General features: G+C 47.0%; 1 protein-coding gene across 2 annotated transcripts in view; it reads right to left on the reverse strand.

Annotated features, from left to right (window-relative positions):
- The window catches only part of LOC137431081 (CMP-N-acetylneuraminate-poly-alpha-2,8-sialyltransferase), a 113,249-nt gene that overhangs the window by 49,232 nt on the left and 42,187 nt on the right, over positions 1 to 21,830 (reverse strand). For both annotated transcript variants that reach the window (XM_078781385.1, XM_078781386.1), the window contains exons 2-3: positions 17,314 to 17,439; positions 12,529 to 12,786 (exon numbers count right to left, since the gene is read on the reverse strand). In XM_078781385.1, the coding sequence (XP_078637511.1) occupies positions 12,529 to 12,786; positions 17,314 to 17,439 (384 nt within the window). The remainder of the gene's footprint in view (positions 1 to 12,528; positions 12,787 to 17,313; positions 17,440 to 21,830) is intronic.

A 21,830-nucleotide genomic window follows, 5' to 3' on the forward strand; every position in this document is an offset into this window, starting at 1 on the left:
CAACCAATGCTGACAGATGGGATGGCCAGCTTAACGTCCACCAACCAATGCTGACAGAAGTGACGGCCAGCTTAACGTCCATCCGAGGGATGGCACGCACACACGGATGAATCACTCCGCCAGTTAAACACCAGGATAACAGTTCATATCTGGGTCGGGATTCAAACCCAGGCTGGACAGCTGGAAGGTGATTGTGCTGCTACCTCTCGGGTTTCCTTCAAATCCATCACACTGGCTGAGGCATCTTACTCTCATCACGTTTACCTTTGCTCACTCTCACCACGTTTACCTTTGTGTCCAGTCCCTTGGAGAGCCAGCACCTTCGCTTTTTCCCCTCAAACAGAGGTGTACATCATATGTCATACGTCATGGCTAACATGACACGTGATCCTGGACGTCACTAATTTGGCTGTACGATGCCACGAGACAACTGGATCTGATCAACGCGTGAGAAACAAACGTCCAACAGTTACACCCATCCATCCCTTGGGCTAATGGGCGATCTCCATGTTACCGAGTGCATATTAAACCTCATTATACAAGATAAGAGATCTACACAGCAGCAGCCCGATAAATACTGACACCGGAACACGCATTTATTTACTGTGCGATAGAAATGGGAATTACGGAAAAAGTGAATCCGGATGCAAAGAGTACGATAACATCGACCTGACACATTGACACGTAGCACGAAGTTTAAACTGTACAACTCAGGAGACGATGGTTCATGAGCGAGCGGTATTCAATGACAAAGGACGGACTATAACAGAAACAGGCCCGGACTGGGGGGTCGGGGGCCCACGTTGCAGGTGTCAGCCCACGACATGCGGTGTACATGCCTATTTACAAAGGACCCCAATGCGCTGCGTGTGCAGGCCTTGAACAGCCAGCTGTACGTAATTGTGTGTGGTGCTGGCCTGGAAATGTCTAAAAACGAAGGTTACTGACCTTGAAATGAGATACAAAATAATGTATAATCAGTTATGAGGTTAGTTAGCTACACAATACTGAAAATTCGGTTCGATTCCGACAACTTTGAAAATTTGACCTTTGTGACCTTCAAAGGTCAAAGGTCGAAGATTCTGAAATTTGTTGGAAAACTTGTATTTCATGATGTATGTGATAATATAAGATCATGTATGACATTTCAACCTATGAGGATGCGAACAATGTAATAAAACCATCAAAAATTGACTTTTCTAAATTTCGTGACCTTGTGACCTTGACCTTGGGGCGAAAATGAAAAATCGAGCTCCTGGGGCTAGACACATGACATTGGCTTAACCAAATATCGAAACCCGTGTCAGATTCCACCAAACCCCTCGGAGAAGATGTAGCTTGAACTCGATTACCCCCGAAAAAGACACCTTTTTCGGGCGTCGCTCCGCCCACAATGGGCGCAATACGCCCACTCTAGGCAGGACACAACTAGATCATGATATCAACCTCCCACCAAAGTTTCATCAAGATCGGATGACATCATCGGGTAGTTATGCTGCGGAAAGACAGACAGACACACACCCTTGACGAATAGAGTGGTCACTCTGATAACTCGTGAACCAAAAATGTGGTGAAAGTTGCTTCTCGTAATCTCACGAGTTCGTTGTATTATAATTTATATACAATACAAACAAATAGAGCATGAACACGTTTTTTTGAGGGTGTAATTTGGCACCTCATTCACATCGCGCCTTGTGTGCTCGCCTCCTCCGCCCCTCCCCCCTCCCCACCCCAAACACTACGCCAGTGTGTGTGTGTGTGTGTGTGTGCATGTGCGTGTGTGTGCGTATGTGTGTGTCAGTTCTATTACAAGCCTTAGCCCAACCATTAAAAAAAACAAGTCAGGAGACGATGATGGTTCACGAGTGAGCGGTATTCAATGACAAAGAAGAAGAAGAAGAACCACCTTTAGAGGCCATTTTCCCCCGCAGAGCAGGGGTTGGTCTTTTTCGGGCACCTTGGTCCCCTTTTTGAAGCAATGTTTTATGGTCGGATGCCCTTCCTGCCACCAACCCTGTTAGTCGCCTCTTGCGACACACAGGGAATTACCAGTGAACTGGTACTCAATTTGCCGACCTCGGAAGGATGACAGGCTGAGTCAACCCTCCTGGCGTTAATTCAGCGATCGACCGGGATTCGAACCCAGGATCCTAGGATCCCAAGCCGGCACCCGAACCACTAAGCCAACACCAGGCTGGACAGACTATAACCGAAACAGGCCCGGACAGGCCAGGCCCGGAAATGTCAAAACGAAGGTTACTGCCCTTGAAAAGAGATAGAAAATAATGTATAATCAGTTATGAGTTTAGTTAGCGACACAATACCGAAAATTCGGTTCTATTCCGACAACTTTGAAACTTTGACCTTTGTGACCTTCAAAGGTCAAAGGTCGAAGATTCTGAAATTTGTTTGAAAACTTGTATTTCATGATGTATGTGATAATATAAGATCATGCACGACATTTCACCCTATCAGGAAGCGAACAATGTAATAAAACTATCAAAAATCGACTTTTCTAAATTTCGTGACCTTGTGACCTTGACCTTGGGGCGAAAATGAAAAATCGAGTTCCGTGGGGCTAGACACATGGCATTGGCCTAACCAAATACCAAAACCCCTGTCAGATTCCACCAAACCCCTCGGAGAAGATGTAGCTTGAAATTGATTACCCCCTAAAAAGACACCTTTTTCGGGCGTGGCTCCGCCCACAATGGGCGCAATACGCCCACTCTACGCAGGACACAACTAGATCATGAAATGAACCTCCCACCCAAGTTTCATCAAGATCGGATGATATCATCGGGTAGTTATGCTGCGGACAGACAGACACACAGACACACACCCATGACGAATATAGTGGTCACTCTGTTTGATAACTCATGAACCAATAATGAGCCATACATTACATGGCCATTGTTGCATAAACTCTTGTCGACTCAATGTCCTGAGGGTAACTTGGGATGTGCACAAAAATCCTATGTCGATGAAAACCGGCGGTGAGGATGACAACCAAAATCTCCTTTACCAAATCGGAGGAAAAAAAACTCAACAAGTCAGGAGACGACGATGGTTCACGAGCAAGCGGTATTCAATGACAAGGGTCAAAACCGACATTGAAAATATATAAATAGGAATGTATTATCTGTTATGAGACTAGTTAGCTACACAATACCGAAAATTCGGTTTGATTCCGACAACTTTGAAAATTTGACCTTTGTGACCTTGAAATGTCAAAACGAAGGTTACTGACATTGAAATGAGATAGAAAATAATGTATAATCAGCTATGAGGTTAGTTAGCTGCACAATACCGAAAATTCGGTTAGATTCCGACAACTTTGAAACTTTGACCTTTGTGACCTTGAAATGTCAAAACGAAGGTTACTGACATTGAAATGAGATAGAAAATAATGTATAATCAGTTATGAGGTTAGTTAGCTGCACAATACCGAAAATTCGGTTCGATTCCGACAACTTTGAAACTTTGACCTTTGTGACCTTCAAAGGTCAAAGGTCGAGGATTCTAAAATTTGTTGGAAAACTTGTATTTCATTATGTATGTGATAATATAAGATCATGTACGACATTTCACCCTACCAGGAAGCGAACAATGTAATAAAACCATCAAAAATCGACTTTTCTAAAGTTTGTGACCTTGTGCCCTTGACCTTGGGGCGAAAATGAAAAATCGAGCTCCGCACAGCTAGACACATGACATTGGCCTAACGAAATATCGACACCCCTGTCAGATTCCACCAAACCCCTCGGAGAAGATGTAGCTTGAAATCAATTACCCCCTAAAAAGACATCTGTTTCAGGCGTGGCTCCGCCCACAATGGGCGCAATACGCCCACTCTAGGCAGGACACAACTAGCTCATGATATCAACCTCCCACCCAAGTTTCATCAAGATCGGATTATATCATCGGGTAGTTATGCTGCGGACAGACAGACAGACACACACACATGACGAATATAGTGGTCACTTGATAACCCGTGAACCAATTAGCTGACTGGAGATTTAAAAAGGTATTTTTATGCCACCGCCGACAAAGTCGCCGGAGACCTTATGTTTTCGTATTGTCCGTCCTTCCGTCCGGGCAAACCTCGTTTTTCTCAGCAACCATATGTCCGATTGAGACGAAACTTTCAGGGTAAGAGTGACACCCATGCATAATGTTTGGATGATAATTGTGACGTCATAGGTCACGTGGTATGGCAGCCATCTTGGATTAAAAGCAAATAACAAGAAAATTATTTATCGGAAACCGCTGAATGGAAAAATTTGAAACTTGGCACATTGTCAAGTACTCCGAATGGGGAACAAAAGCATGATAATGATGACATCATAGGTGAAGTGGTATACCAGCCAAAAATGTTTTAATCGAATTCCTTATCCTAAAAATCTGAAATTGCGTGCACATGATCTATGACCCATTTGTATTGAAATATTAAATTTATGACAGTATAGGTCACATGGTTTGGCGGGCATATTGGATTGAAGGAAAATATTAAATAATTATATCTCTGAAACCGCTCACCCTATTGATGCAAAATTTCACAAATATCATCCAACAGCACTGTTGCATATAGTTTGAAAATGATGATGTCATCGGTCACGTGGTTTGGCAGCCATCTTGGATAGAAAAACGAACCTCATCCGAACAACACAAAACTTCACAAACATGATCCCCTACCCATACATATGCAGAGTGATGGCATCTACCCGTTGTGGGACTATGCGGAGGCATATTGGCCACACAGTCGCACTGTTCTAGTTTAAATTTTGAAATACATGAGTGATTGGGGAAAAAGCAACATCACTACATATAAGTGGAAGATGATACACTGGATAAATGCATTACTAAAACACCAAGGAAGCAATAGATGTCCCTTCTCACTTTCACCTTTTAAGATAGAAAAAAGATTATAAAAACCGTTTATATTGTTGCGAATATGGAATTTGACCTCCATATCCGCTTGTAAATATTCCCCTATCTTCTCCGATACTCCCCAACTCTCCCCTTACCCCATTCCCTAGTCCCATTGTCTGTAAACAACACCCATTAGAGCCGATCTTCCCCTTCATTCCCCCATTAAATGTCGTGCCCAGGTCCCCCGCACCACACGTAGACAATTATAGGACATCTTGCTAGTTATCCTTAATCTATGTCAGTTAAGGCCTCGTTTCCATTAATTATGACTCTTCGTTGCACCAGAATGTGATGATATGGCACCAGTAGGAGTTTAGGACCTTCCCATACCTCCCCGCATCTCTTCCCATCATCTCAAGCTCCAACAACAACCACAACAACAGCGGCTTTGCGTCCTCACTCCGGCTCGGTTGGCCGCCATTGAACATGTGCTCGACGGGGTTACCCAGAAGGGGGCTCCCTGTCGGCCCCTCGTCAAGGGCGGAGCCGGTAACCCCCGCACCCAATGAGAAGCCATGGGCCGATGCCATATGGGGCGGAGCTAACGAGCGAGGGCGTGACTCCCCGCCGGATATACGCGGCCCCGCGCCGGACGTGACGTCAGATGCGCCCCGAGCTTGGAAGGACAAGACGCCACCCTCCCGAGCGCTGAGCGACCTCCCCGGCATCTCCACCAAAGTCGCGACCCACGAGCGCTGAGCGACCTCCCCGCATCTGCTGGACACCACCGTACGTGATTCTGTCCCGGAGCCAGGTGCACCTGAGCCATCGACTGCCGCTTTCCTTGCCATCAAATCCCGTGTGAGTCAGCGTTGTCCCGTTTATCTGTGGTCTGTCTAGGGTTAATATAAGGTTGTGTCTAAGTGCCCACCTTCCTATGTTTCCCTCTTGTCCCTGTAATCTAACCTTTTCCGCCTTAATATAACCTCCTCCGGAGGTCTTGAGAACTGAACCCCTGGTGTCGTATTGTGTCATTATAACCCAGCCGGGTGTCTTCTCTTTCCTATTGAGCCAGCGTAGCGCGATTAGTCAACATTCGGGCACAATCGGGTAACTTGTACGGATACGGCGGCCATCCCGCTCGGCCCACCATACCATCAAAGTCGTATCTGTAACAATTGGTGTCGGGAGTGAGATTCGAGGCCCGACCAAATTTTGAAGAAAAAAAAAAACGAATAGAGGAAAAAAAAAAAAATTTGGTCAAAATTTGGAGCGGCCGAAATTTGTATTTGTTTTACGAAACTCGAATTTTGCAAGTCGCGCTATGGCGGATCAAGACGGCTGGGGTCCGGTAGGGGAGAGTGAAGCAGGGTCGATCCAGGACCAAAATGAGGGACAGGAGGAGAGCGAAGCAGTGAGGGCGGCAGGTTCGCAAAATAGCGTGGTCGCGCACGTGGGTGTAGCGGCACCAAATTTAGCCGCGGCCGTGGTCGCGGTAGCCGAACCCGAGATGCCAATGAATTGGAACCTGTTTATGAAACAGATGATGGCCTTTATGGTAAAAACAGACGATAATTTCAAAGGGATGGGAAACCAAATGGGGGTAATGAGGGACGAAGCGAGGGGTACCAGTGAGGGGTTAGACAATAATTTTGAGGAGTTAGACAAGAAATTTGGGAGGTTAGACAATAATTTTGAGGAGTTAGACAAGAAATTTGGGAGGTTAGACAATAATTTTGAGGGGTTAGACAACGGGATAAAAGAAGTGAAAAATGGGTTAATGGGGGTAGAAAATAGAATGGCTGCCCAGGAGAATCAGATAGAGGGAGTGAAAAATGGGTTAGAGGGGTTAGAAAACAGTATGGAAGGCAAATTGAGGGACATGAGGGACCAAGCGGAAAGGGAAGTTAAACAAATGGAGCAGCAGATAGAGGGGGTCAGAATGGGGGTAGAAACCAAACTGGATGCTCACAGGGAGGAAATGGAGCAGATGAGGGTGGCATCTGGGCAGGAGATGCAAGTGATGGGAGAGGAGATCAGAAGAGGAGTGAGTGAGGAGGTCGGAGGAGTGCGCGAGGAGGTGAGGCACTGTAAGGAGCACATGGAGAAGGAGGTGAGAAAGGGGACTGTAAAGTTACAAGGGGGCATAGAGGACCTGACGCAGGAGGTGGAGCAGCTGACGGTGGGACAGACGGAGTTAGTGGAGCAGGTTCAAAGGAACACTGCGGTATTAGGAGGGTTGAAAGCGACACAAAACGACATAAAAAACGACTTGATAGCGACAAAGAGGGAATGTCAGATGGTACGTGAGGGACTGACAACGAGGTTGGACGAGGTGATAGAGGTAATGGAGACGAAGGACCGGCAGGTGAGGACGCACATGGAAACGGTCAAGGTAGCCTTGGAGGACGAGCTTGAGGAGACGTACCGGGGAATAAAAGAGGTGAAGCACAAATTAGAAGAAGTGGAAGAAGGGATGAGCGAAATTAAGAAGCGACGGAGAGGGGATAAGAAAGAAATAAAAGAGGAGATAAAAGAATTGGTCCAAAGTCTGTGTTTGGATCGTGATGACGTGCTCATTAACCGGATGAGGGATTCGCAGGTGATGGAGGAGAAGCGAAGAGGAAGAGGACCCGGTGTAAGTGGTGACCAATATGGTCGTGCGTATGATGCGCCAGGGGATTTAATAGGCTTGGGAGTCGAGATAGACCCAGGTGTTCGTGAGAGGCCGTTGGTGAAGTGTGCGACAGGTCTGGTGTGCGAAAATGGAGGTGTGCAAGAAAGTCCGACTCTGGGGTGTGTGAGGAAAAAGTGCGTGCCAAGGAGTGAGTGTGCTGGCGAGAGTGAGTCGGTCATAGCGCGTGTGCGAGGGAGCACATGGAAGCGTGGTGTGGTGAGTGTTACAGAGGGTGTGACGGGAGAGTGTGCGCAGGCGTGTGCGCGAGAAAGGTGTGTGACGGACAGGTGCATGAGGAAAGAGTGCGCTGTCAGAAGTAAGGAAGAGTGTCCACCTGTGGTGAGTGTTACAGAGGGTGTGACGGGAGAGTGTGCGCGAGAAAGGTGTGTGACGGACAGGTGCATGGGGAAAGAGTGTGCTGTCAAAAGTAAGGGTGAGTGCGTTGTCACGAGTGGAGGTGAAAGTAGTGAGAGTGACATGGAGCGTGAGTTAGTTGTGACAGGTGAGCGAGGATGTACACCTGGGATGGAAGGATGCACACCTGGAATGGTAGAGCGTGAGTGGGAATGCACGCTGGAATTGGTAGTGAGGCACGTGGTTGGGTGTGCGAATGAGAGCACACCTGTGATTGTCACAGAGGAGGGGGCGCGAAGAGGTGTTTTGGTGAGGTGTGCTACCAACGAATGTGTGCCAAAGTGTTCGGTGGTCAGGTGTGTGACCAAGGCTGTGAGTGGAATGGGTGTGCCTGGGTGTGTAAGGAACGGTACGAGGAGCATGGGCACAGCTGGATGTGTGAGCAAGGAACGGGCTGCGGGGTGTAAGCGTCCAGGTGAAGCATCGACGTTACACGGGGTCGAGTTTAGAACGACTTATCGCCGAATCGGGCCCTCGGTGCGTGCCGGGCTTCGCGTGCCGCGAGAACCAGCGGGGATCCGAGCCACGGCGGGTTCGAAAGGACCGCCGTGCGCGATCCACGCTGGGCCTCGCGTGGGACGGCCGCGTCCGTGCTCCACTAGGCGGAGCGGGCAGCTGGATAGGAAGGGTCGTTATGGCGACCACTTTTTGTTGAGACATGCCGGCAGGTCGAGATCGGGACATTGGATGGCTCCACGCCGAGGTGATGCGTGGGATCTCGGCCCGGGTAAGCCCCCGTCCCTGCACCGAGTGCCGGACGCATTCAGCCGCTGGCACAAAACAACCAGCATCCATTGCTTGGCTTTACGAAGCCGGGCTTTGGACAGGAATTGGCGCACCGAGAGGTATTAGTGAGTCGACTGGGTGATGAGGTTAGTGTTTTGGACCCAAAATTAGAGAAAAACAAAATTTGATGATTGGCAAGGGATTGGCAGTAGTGATTGGCAGATGATGGGCAGTGATTGGCAAATTTTTAATTTGTTGAAATTAGATGTGCAAAATTGGTAGTGAGAGACCCCCGATGTGGTGGGATGGCAAATCCACCATCCTTCCCATGTGTGGGGCAAAGGAGCAATAGCTTATGGGGTGTATGGCAGTGAAAACTAGCCCGGGAGGGTTAGGATATGGTGTGTAGGGATCTAGAGAAGATGACCTTAGGTAACGTTAAGGTTAGTTAGTGACTGATACCTGTAGTGGGGACGCAGGTAGATTAGTGTGGATGATAATGACGTGGGAGCGCAATAGTTTAAAGGGACGACTGGGAAGCGCAAGTTTCAGAAGGGAGTAGTTAGCTGAGATGATGCCGTGTGTGTGAGGATGGAACAGGTGTGATTGCACAGGTGTGCAATTGGACAGGTGTGTGGAGCAGTGTATGAGTAGTGAGTGAGTGGATCAGCGCGAATGCGCTTGGGGAGAGAAGGGTGCAGGTGGCACCAGGTGTGAGAGCACAGGTGTGCAGGTACAGGTGTGTGGAGAGAGTTGGAGTAAGTGGTACGGAGTGGTGTGCATGGTGCGAAGGTGTGGATGGGGGAAGAGTGGACCCCTTTCACGAGTACCCGGGGCGGGTAGTGTAAGTGTTAGGTAGAGGGTACAGGTAAATTGTGGTTGGATATTGGCATTTGTGGTGCGGTTGCAGAATGGTGTTGTGGATGGGTGCATTAGTGTTGTGGAAATGGCTGGGCGTGTAGCCTGTTAGTGTGTGTAGTTGGTTGGGCACTCCACCACTGTGAGGATGTCGGCCAGGTGAGGCCGCAGGTGGGCTCTGGGAGCCGGTAGAGTTGTGGATGGGGCCCGAGGATCCGGAGGACGGACCCGGGTAGCCCAGTGCCAGAGAGGGCACCGAGTGGGGAGAGTGCCAGAGGGCCTTCCCCAGGTAGTTAGGTTAGGGCAGGGAGCAGGTAAGCTCGGAGGCAACTGCAGTGGTGGAGGTGTGCAGGTGGGTAGACCCACTGGGAGAGGTACACGCCACAGCCCAGAAATTGTACGAGGGCACCGGGAGATGAATCGGGGGAGTGAGACCCCAAATTGAAGAGCACCACAGTTTGGCCAATGGGAATTGGTTTTTAGAACCCATAGTGTAAGAGGGCCAATGGTTTGGCCGGAGAAAGCCCCCGGGTAGTGTAAAGTTGTTAAAGTCATTTAGGAGATAGTTAGGATTGATGAACCTGTCGCACCATACGCAGCCACTTGCCTGTGGTGATGATGATGACTCCACACCTGTGTTTTCTTTGTTTGTGTTGCAGAAATGAGAATTGCTGTTGGATTTGTGAGACGCATCACGACGTGGATGAGACATTGGGGTGATTCCATCTCTCCCTCCCTAGGAGGGACTGATGATGAATTGAAAATGGCAAATTTTGATGAGAGTTGAAAATGGCAAATTTGATTGGTTAGGAGGGAGAGAAGACGAATTTGGTATATGGGAGGAACGGGGAAGACAGTAGGGATGTTTGTGGATTTGTAAAGTAGATGTTTATGGGTAGTGTTGTGTTTTGTTGATACCGTAAGGGGTAAGGGAGGGGCCATGTAGGTTACCTGGTGGGGGGGGCGTACGGTAGGAACGTACCTGTCTCACCTGGTTCCCATGTGCCCCCCAGTGTGCATCACCTTGCATTGCGTGCACTTTTGCGCCCTTACCACCTTGCTCACTTGTCTTGTTTTTGTCTCCCACCTCCGAGGATCTGGCTTTGGGGTAGAGAGAGAGGAGAGAGAGGTGCTGGCGACGCAGTTGTGGGCCTGCACTTTCGCTGCTTGCTGCCGGGATCGATACACCATATGGACCGCAATGTTTGTGGCCACCCACGATGGACCGCAGTTCGTTTGCGGCCAAGCACCACCCGGGGATGGACCTATGGGTCAACGTGGCACCTATGCCATACAGGTGAACCACTTTTAAGTAACACCAAGTGCACCACAAGAAGAGCAAGAGACACCTGCAGGGTTAGGGGTTGTTGAAGTTATTTTTATTCCAATGAACAATGGTGACTGCACCGATTGGTGGTGGGGTGGTGCTGTTGATGCTCGGGAAGGGTGCTCTGCACGTTATTAAAGGCCGTCGGCCACAGAGCACTCGTGGGTTGGTGTATCGATGTTGGCAAGCGCTCTCTCTCTATGCATAACATCTGCATGTGTTCCTCCAAAGACAGGTCCTGGATCGTAGTGTAAATAGCAGCGTAGTCTTGTAAATAATGCTCCCTACCGGCTGTATGTTTAGTTTGCGAATTCTTTCCGGATTCGGTTATCCTGTGGGTGTGTTTCTGTGAGGAGAAGGGTGCAACGTCGCAGGGGGACATATTTACTCATTTGTGAATATCTGTAAAACTGTCGCACTCAGGGTAGAGTTAATAGTAGAGGGAACTACATTGCGTGCCACACTAAAGTAGGTAAAAATTTATCGGGTCGGGACGCCCCGAGGGTAGAGAAGGGTGCAATGTTGCGAATATGGAATTTGACCTCCATATCCGCTTGTAAATATTCCCCTATCTTCTCCGATACTCCCCAACTCTCCCCTTACCCCATTCCCTAGTCCCATTGTCTGTAAACAACACCCATTAGAGCCGATCTTCCCCTTCATTCCCCCATTAAATGTCGTGCCCAGGTCCCCCGCACCACACGTAGACAATTATAGGACATCTTGCTAGTTATCCTTAATCTATGTCAGTTAAGGCCTCGTTTCCATTAATTATGACTCTTCGTTGCACCAGAATGTGATGATATGGCACCAGTAGGAGTTTAGGACCTTCCCATACCTCCCCGCATCTCTTCCCATCATCTCAAGCTCCAACAACAACCACAACAACAGCGGCTTTGCGTCCTCACTCCGGCTCGGTTGGCCGCCATTGAACATGTGCTCGACGGGGTTACCCAGAAGGGGGCTCCCTGTCGGCCCCTCGTCAAGGGCGGAGCCGGTAACCCCCGCACCCAATGAGAAGCCATGGGCCGATGCCATATGGGGCGGAGCTAACGAGCGAGGGCGTGACTCCCCGCCGGATATACGCGGCCCCGCGCCGGACGTGACGTCAGATGCGCCCCGAGCTTGGAAGGACAAGACGCCACCCTCCCGAGCGCTGAGCGACCTCCCCGGCATCTCCACCAAAGTCGCGACCCACGAGCGCTGAGCGACCTCCCCGCATCTGCTGGACACCACCGTACGTGATTCTGTCCCGGAGCCAGGTGCACCTGAGCCATCGACTGCCGCTTTCCTTGCCATCAAATCCCGTGTGAGTCAGCGTTGTCCCGTTTATCTGTGGTCTGTCTAGGGTTAATATAAGGTTGTGTCTAAGTGCCCACCTTCCTATGTTTCCCTCTTGTCCCTGTAATCTAACCTTTTCCGCCTTAATATAACCTCCTCCGGAGGTCTTGAGAACTGAACCCCTGGTGTCGTATTGTGTCATTATAACCCAGCCGGGTGTCATCTCTTTCCTATTGAGCCAGCGTAGCGCGATTAGTCAACATTCGGGCACAATCGGGTAACTTGTACGGATACGGCGGCCATCCCGCTCGGCCCACCATACCATCAAAGTCGTATCTGTAACAATATTTTTAACCCTTACTAGCTCACCTACCGGACAACATAGTCATGTCGGTCGATTTCTGACCCGCAATGGCTGCCCCGCAGAATGCCAGAGTTTCCCACCAAAGCACAGCTTGCGAAGCGACGCCCACGCAACAATGGCGCGCTGGGCAGGAGAGAATGCAGTGTGCGCGTCACAGTGGCAAGGTGTCCACGGTTAAGGATATAAGGAATGCGGGCACCAGGCTTAACCTCACGCTGCAGGAGAAACATATCTCGTTCGGAGTCGAGGAAGCGCAGGACATCCTTGCTGTGGCACAAAGGAAAGTTCGGGAGGAACGGGAGAAAAGATGGAGCAGAAGAAGATAACAGATAAGAAGAAAACAAATAAAGTGGAAGAAGAATGAGTGAAAGAATACAGAGAACAAAAGTGGTAGATTTTATACAACGTTCAGAAGCATATCAAAGATTTGGAAAATTGGGTTGGGGAAGGGTGGGTGCACTTGTCCAAAAATGCATGGCCAACATTACGTGGTGGGAAACTGGTGGACAAATGGCAGGTGGACAGCTTTGCCCATAATTATTGCAGCAAAATACCATTCTACTTAAAATAAATGTACAAGATGAAGATGTAGGCCTGGTTGCATAAAGCATTCTTAAGGAAAGCTTGGAAGATTTACCTGAATATTTCCTCAAGTTTCCCCTTGAGGACATCCACAATTTGAGGATCATTGCATTTTCGGATATTCCTCAAGTTTTTCCTTAAAACCTTCCTAAACCCAAGGGAGCACTTCCCCCTTCCCCTTTGTCCTTAAACACCAACCTTTAAGTTTCCCAATGGCGCTCTTCATGGAAATTGATCACAAAGAAGACAATTATCGCCTTGATGTCGCGAATTTGTTTTTAGAAACCGCCTCAACCCGCTTGACATCTATGATGATAAACACTTGTACATATAAACATTTAGGTTGATCAGGAGAGGGATCTCTACTGGCTGACGAACCCACTGCACGAAGATCTCGACCATCCCACACAGAGGAATTTCGCCATACCAATTGTGCTAAATGCTTGTATTTTCTGAGGTTCCTGGCTTGCGGAAGCTTCCAGGCTGTGATTGCAGATACCATCAATGTCCACAAATCGAGGCTTTCTGCATCATCCACAGCACAGCAGAATTCCTTGTTGCCTCGTTTGGGACTTCGTCATCATCCCAGACGAGGAACATTCCCACCAAGTGACACCTCTTACTATCCCTAATCTGATTGGTTGCCTAGCATAAGAATGGCTCCTTAGGATTTCCTCAACATTAAGGAAATCCTTACTTGAGGATTTCCAAAAGGTTGTTTATCCAGCAGCCCTCAAGGAAATCCTTCGCAAAGGATTCACACCTCCACGTGAGGCTGCAGCCACATAGTCCATGTCACCCCCTTGTATTTGTACCCTGACTTTGGAGTTTGTAACTTAAAAGATGTGGCCATGCATAGGACACATACAGAGAAGAGAGAGAGAGAGAGAGAGAGAGAGAGAGAGAGAGAGAGAGAGAGAGAGAGAGAGAGAGAGAGAGAGAGAGAGAGAGAGCGAGAGAGAGAGAGAGAGAGAGAGAGAGAATTTTAAGGTCCTTTTATTACAAAAATATAAAAGTGTGTATGTACAATTTACAAATCCAAAAAAAACCTCAATAAAACCTAAATTCCTGGTGGCGTCTGGTCAAATCCGTTTCTGGTGTTTGTTCCCCCTCCATCCCCTCCCTTACCTCAAACGGCTACACAGCTGACTCCGCACGTGAAAAAGCTGAATGCCTCAACTCTGTGTTTGCCTCTAAATATAGTGTCCCAAACCCATCCCTCTCTGTACCCACCATAGCCAGACATACCCAGCTGTTCCTGGACTCTGTGTCCTTTCCTCCTGACAAGGTGGAGAAGTTTCTGTCAACCCTCGACTCTGATTCTGCAACTGGACCAGACGGCATCAGCCCACAGGTCCTAAAATCCTGCTCCGCCGCTCTTTCACTCCCTCTCTCTGTTCTCTTCACCCTCTCTTTTGCTCAAGGTCATCTGCCATCAGCTTGGAAATCAGCCAACATCACTGCTTTACACAAAAAGGTGCAAAAACAGATCCTTGCAACAACAGACCAATCAGCCTTCTCCCAATTATCAGCAAAGTCATGACATCCATCATTGCTTTGGATATCAAATCTTTCCTCTTCTCAAATGTCTTGATCTCTGATCATCAATTTGGTTTCAGACCAGGTCACTCGACTCTGGACATGCTGCTTCTGCTTTCTCAACAATGGATGGAGGTCCTCAATGCCAAAAAGGAAATTAGAGCTGTCTCCCTTGACATATCAGGTGCCTTCGATACGGTCTGGCAACCCGCTCTGCTCACCAAACTCTCCTCCTATGGTATCCATGGAAATCTCCACGCTTGGCTTGCGGACTTCCTCTCGAGTCGTAGTCAACGTGTGGCCCTGAATGGGTTTCTCTTATCTCCCCTTCCTGTTCAGGCTGGAGTTCCCCAAGGCAGTGTTCTGGGCCCTGTGCTTTTTTTGGTCTTCATCAATGATCTCTCTGACTCTCTTGAAAATCCTCTCTATCTCTTTGCTGATGAATCCACTCTCTGTCGCTCCATTCCTCATCCCTCAGATTGACAATCTGCAGCCTCGTCACTCTCTGCAGACCTGGACAAAATCACAGACTGGTCAAACAAGTGGAACATGTCTTTCAATCCCGACAAATCTCGCACTCTATGTCTCTTCGAAAAGACCGACTGGACAACCGCCCCATCCACTTTCTGAATAATCCTCTCCAAGAAGTTTTGTCACTCAAGCTTTTGGGTCTCACTATCTGCCATGATCTTTCCTGGGAAAACCACATTTCAAATCTGGCCTCCAAAGCCAGTCGCCGACTGGGCATCCTCCGTCGTGCGAAGTCCTTCCTTGGCACACCTGAGCTCCTCAACACATACAAGGCTTTCATCCGCAGCTCAATGGAATACTGTTCTCCCCTCTGGGCCGGTGCTCCTGCCTCACACCTAGCTCGGCTTCACGCTGTCGAAACCAAAGCTTTCAGAATCGTTGGAATCTCCTGCAAGGAAGCTAACTCCGAGGGTCTTTCACTTACTCACCGCAGGCAGTTTGGTGGTCTTTCTGTCTTCTACCGACTCCTCTCCGGCCTTGCTCCCCCAGCTCTCTCTGGGCTCTGCCCCCCAAATATTCCTACAGGTCGCACAATATCTGCCTGCAACCCTCTCATGGTTAAACTGCCAAAATCAAGACTCTCTGCTCACCTTCACTCCTTCATTACTCTTTTCTCCCACCTCTGGAACAAACTCCCTCACTCTCTTCAATCCCACTCCTCCCTCCAGGTCTTTAAAACAGCTGTTCACCACCATCTCTTATCTTCCCCCATCCAAAACCTTGATCTTTTCTACCCCTGCTAATTTCACCCCAGATTCACTTTTTTTAAATGCCAACTTCCTTCCTGGAAGTCCTTGCAGTGTCCTTGTGTTTTATATGCCTCCTTCCCCCAAGCCCTCCCACAGATCTCCCGATGTCCCTGCTCTCAAATGTTGTGCTTGCGTGCTTCCCTCTCTCTCCCCATCTTGTCTCCGCCTCCCTTTATTATGTTTTGTGTCCGTGAATGTTTTTGTGTTTTATGTACTAATGTATGTTTAATGTGCTAGCTCGTACACGAGCCTCGATCTTGTGTACAAAAAGAAAAAAGAAAAACTAGAACGCCACTCAGTAGAGCGCATACTCCCGCCGTGGGTTTAGTTGGAATAATACATTTTGTTTGACATCCCCTCTCCCCAAAAAAATAAATGAAAAAGAAAGTAGGCCGTAACTGTCAGAGAATTAATTTTGATATATCTCGGAATTAGAGGAGAAAAACATCATTTAAGAATAAGAATAAAAGCTTTAATGCAGTAAAACAGAAAAAAAAATTCCCCAAAAAATTCCCAAAAAGATTCCTGGATCCGGAATAATATCCTGAGCTTCACCAAAAACTAATCTATTCTTCCTTATCCCAAGGGCAATCATCCCACCAACTTTCATCCAAATCCGTTCAGAACTTTTCCAGATATCTTGTTCACACACACACGAACATACACACACACACACACACACACACACACACACACACACACACACACACACACACACACACACACACACACACACACACACACACACACACACACACACACACACACACATGGACGGACACGATCGAATGCGTTACTCCCTGGCGGGAGTAAAAAAAAGGTTCTGACCAGCAAGCACATCATCATTAAAAAAACCCCCACAGACATGGTCTACCTGCTTCAATTTGCTTGAGCTTGCGGAGCCTTAAAATGTTTTACAAACCCACTCCACCTTGCAATAGTGTAGGCCTATGCGCTAAGACATTAGTCGTGCTCTGGATTTCCTGCTCTTGCAAACTTTCTGTCAAGGTCAGGTTCAGTAAACGATCAGTTTTTGTTAAGATCTTAGCAATTTGTCCTCTTAAACATTTCGAATCATGAATGACCGATCTCTATATGAAGTATTATTGTCATCACCTAGAGTTTCACTAACCCCAAACACCAAAACCCTTTAATCATGAAAATTAGCATTTTTATCCAATCTCTCTCTTGCATGCACCACACATCTGACATTTACCAAATGATTGAGAAGGAAATCACCGATTCTTTTGAGAGTGCAGCATCATTGCCCTTTGAATGCAAAAGCACAAAGGCATTGATGATGACTCGGCTTTAAAATGTGTCCATCCTCTGGCCAGACAACAGAGTTTGGTGGAAGCTGCATGGGGATTTCATCAAGCCAGTGAACAATTACCGTATGCTCTCAGCTAGCGTGGCATTGAAGTGCCAAGAGCTTGAGACGTTGTCGTTGACCGTCACAAGTGAGACATCATCGTGCCAAGAGCTTGGAATGGAGCTGGGGCTCGGCGACGCCTCATACCTTGGGGTGGGGGTGAGAGAGCAAGCGACATGAGTAGAAAGCCTTATACATCCGCAGGTGATCAACTGTCGTCATTCGCATGCATGTCGCTATGGGTTAGCATTAGTTTCTCCCCTGATGCCCCCTGGAGACAATGCAGTGTCCCTTGGAGTTTGGCGTAGGAATTTGGAATTTGGCTGGGGTTCCGACGACAGCTTCGACGGTGCCCAGTTCAACGTCCATCCAAGGGATGGCCTTGCCTTACCTGCGAAACATCAGGATGACCTTGCCAAAACTCGGCTGGGATTAGAACCCAGACTAAACAGCTCAAAGGCGAGTGTGCATACCAAGGGACTATCCTGCCAGCCCAGGTGATCCACGGATTGTCTCTTAACCAGGAAAGCAACTACATTCAATGGCTGCGTGGAAACTCAAGACAGGAAAACACAAATTTAGATTAAGAAAAGGAAAAGCCAGAGTTGGGTCTTAAGTTTTCGGTGTGATTGCACACTTGCAACTGGGATTTCCAGATTTTAGCAAAACATTTCAAAAATACCATGCTCAAATTATATGGGACCACCACCATGCTATGTGTGCAAAAATGGGAGCATTTTGAGTTTCCATCACTTTTGCCTTCACCTTCATCTCTTTGGAGATTCAATAGATAAATTGTCAGCATCTACAAATGAACAAGCTCAAAGCTTTACCACTAAACCTACCACACAACAACAACAACAACACTCCAACAAGGTTGATTCATTGAACACTTCCAAAGTTTTCGTTGTGTTTGTGGAGACATGTCACAAATAGATCACCACCTTGTTGGTTTACCCAGTTTAACAAAATAATCTACTGCTGCCACAGGAATATAATCTGATGGAACATCACGAGTAGAAACACACGTGCAATGAAAAAACTTTACACAAGAATCAGTAGAGTTGTAGAAAAGTTTGTGGAGCTGACAGTTGTTTTATCTCCACTGTGTATAACAAATATAGGGACAATACCCCTCTGGTGCTCACCTGGTATAACAAGCATGTGCTCCACTGACTAAAGGTATTTTGTTCAATGCTTGCTAGAAGACAGGGAAGCATGTAGAATCATACTAACATAATCATAAGACTTTAAACAAACAAACAAAAAAAATACCTATTTTGGTGGGCAACTCCCCTTCCCCCTACCCCCTCCCACCCCGTGTACCTCCTCAGACCCCAATTTTTCCAATGCCTTGAACAAACATTGGTACATCACGGATGATGAAGGTTGTGTTGACGTTTCATCAAAATTGTGTGTGTAGGTTCTGAGACCAAAAGCAAATACCTATTTTGGGGGGCAAGCCCCCCCATAGACCACCTTCGACCCCGATTTTTTTAAATGCCAGGAACAAACTTTGGTACAACACAGGTGATGAAGGTGGTGGTCAAGTTTCATCGAAATAGTGTGTGTAGTTTCAGAGGAAAAAGCAAATTCCTATTTTGGAGGGTTAAACCTGAATCCAATTTGACCCTGGTAGACCCCCTTTAGACCCCGATTGTTTTTTAATGCCATGAACAAACTTTAGTCACAACACAACAAATATCATCTGTGCCAAATTTGGTCACAATCCCATCAGCGGTTTCAGAGAAGAAGTTTCAAGTGTTTACGGACTGACGGACGGACGGACTGACTGACTGACAACACGCCATCGCCTAAGCTCCCCTGAACTTCGTTCCAGGTGAGCTGATAATCAGTCTACTTTCATGGATACTAGAGATGCCTCCCATCGCTTCGCCCATGGGTGTAATCAAAAGACAGCATGTTGTACTTCACAAACGTATTACATGTCTTCCTGTGAGTGTCAACGAGGATGTAAAATGAAGTAAAACACATGAAATAGCATTCCACAGCACATCCGGGTTCACAGTTAAGGCCTTTTTTTTCTTCTTTTTTTCCAAAGTCGGCATAAGTCATCACAATTAAGACTTCACCTCCATTCATGACATTGTTCTTAGAGTGAAGATTTGGTCTCTCTGTACCGTATAGGCTATGAGCCAGACCCCCCAAATTGACCGGTCGGTACCATACAGATGGAGTAAGGCTCATTGTGATTTTTAGCAAGATATATGTCCCTAGATATGAAAACAAAGTGATAGCAGTGTATAACTCTCGGCCATCTCTGTGTTATCACCCGAAATATTATTATACGCCCGCTTCGCTTCGCCAAAAAATGGAATAAATATGTTTTTAAGGACCACAGAGTGCCGAGATCGAGATCGAGATCGAGATCGTATTTGTTCGAGAGATCATGATAAACCTAGAGTGTGGAGCAAGTTTGCATGCATTGTGAAATATAATGTAGCTGATGTTACAAACCTACTTTAGGATACTAGCTAATACCAAAAATTACACTGAGATACCAAAAGTAGTAGACGAATAAACCTAAAATGTTCAAAAGCGATGTTTCGTTCCAAAATATCAAAATTAGGGGGTATGGTTGAACATATTTTGAACTTTGCCAAAATATGTGCCCCAAACAACCACCATATTACAAAGTAATGATATATTCCAATGCAGTGGTTCCTTGCGAAGATTTTAAGGGGTCAAATGTTACTCTGGGAGTTTTCATTTTTGAAATATTGACAAAAATGTACAATGTGAATTCTGAACTCGAAGCGATTTCGACCACTTTTCACTAAATTTAACATATTTTTTGTCATTATATCAATATTTTGATAGATAACCCCCACAAATGTTCTATATTTCTATTACTATATTAGTTGGCATCCAGTATGCAAATTATTGGCACTCTGTGGTCCTTAAAAACATATTTATTCCAATTTTAGCAAATATCACATTTTTTGGCGAAGCGAAGCGGGCGTATAATAATATTTCGGGTGATAACACAGAGATGGCCTAGAGTTATACACCGCTATCACTTTTTTTTCATATCTAGGGACATATATCTCGCTAAAAATCACAATGAGCCTTACTCCATCTGTATGGTACCGACCAACCCCCTTGGCTCATAGCCTAGTATGTTCCTTCTAAATCTAGCCTGCTCTTTCCTCTATATGCTGCTGCGGGTCCTTGTTGAAATCCTACATTCTACTTGGAATGTTCTATCACTTTGCTGTGATTTGGCTCGTTGCTGCCACCTCTTCAAGGGCGCTTGGTACTGGGCAGGCCGTGTGAAGTTATGTTCACAAGTAATCCGATGAGTGGAGAGAGTCATCCGCTCAAATAGGGCAAATTTGTGGCCGATTCAATTTCATCAAGGTGATGTCATCACTCAACAATTTTTGCGAGAAAGGAGAAAATGGTCAACATTCCCGAGTCTGTGCAAGGAAAGAGTTGTTGCTGTTGTTGCTGTTCTCTTGAACATGCCCGTGGCACGGAGTCAGCCGATCGATCTCACAGGAGCGACGCAGAGATCCCCCACATCCAGGATGGTGTGCCACTGCCTTCTCAAAGTCAGGGCCACGACAGGGAAAAAGATAGAGAAAGAAAGAAAGAAAGAGAGAGGGGGAGAGAAAGAGACAGAGACAAGAGGGGAAGGGCCGGTCCATTGAGACCGATCGGCACTCTGACCCTGCCCGCGCTGCCCTGACGAATCCAGGCAGCGGGATTTAAGAATGGGGAACATTTGTTGGAGGGTGCAATCACCACGAAGACGCGTCCCCGATAGTTGTCAAGTAGTGCTGGCAAACAAGTGTCAAGTAGTGCAAGTGGAGTTTGTCTCAGTGCTGGCAAACCAAACGTGTGCAGGTATTAACTAACTCTAACCCTAACCCTAACCCTAACCCTAACCACTGCTCAGATGAGTCTGTCCAGCTAAAGTTAATCAGTGCATGACATCACAGAAAAAAAAACATGTGATGCATTTTTCACTGGGAGTCGGGTATGGTATGAACACAAAATGTACTGTTACGGTCGCTGCCAGCCTGGTCCCGAGTGGCCCCAGAGACATGGTGTGAACAGGCCTATTGTGGCCAAAGTGATTCAATAAGCTGACATTATTCACGCAGAGTATTTTTGGTATACATCCTGTTTTAATATAATGGTTCCTAAAGGGATTGAGTGGGAAGAGAAAAATGCTCAAAAATATCACACACGTCCACCCCCATTTTAACTAACAATACCGAATTGGTAGATGGCAGCAAATGCCCAACTGCATATTGAAGGACAAATCATTTAAAAGCAAATAAAATTTTGTATTTGAAGACAATGTACAATAAAAAAAAACAAAAGGAGTAATAGTGTGCAAAAATATCTCAACACACAGTGTCTTCACAAAGTATTCACACCCCTTGACTTTTTTCACATTATGTTGTTACTCCCGCCAGGGAGTAATGCATTCACTCGTGTCCGTGTGTGTGTGTGTTCGTGTGTTTGTGAACAAGATATCTGGAAAAGTTCTGAACGGATTTAGATTA

The sequence above is a fragment of the Myxine glutinosa genome, chromosome 7 (genome assembly GCF_964187855.1).
Source record: "Myxine glutinosa chromosome 7, kmMyxGlut1.1, whole genome shotgun sequence".
NCBI classification, from domain to species: domain Eukaryota; kingdom Metazoa; phylum Chordata; class Myxini; order Myxiniformes; family Myxinidae; genus Myxine; species Myxine glutinosa.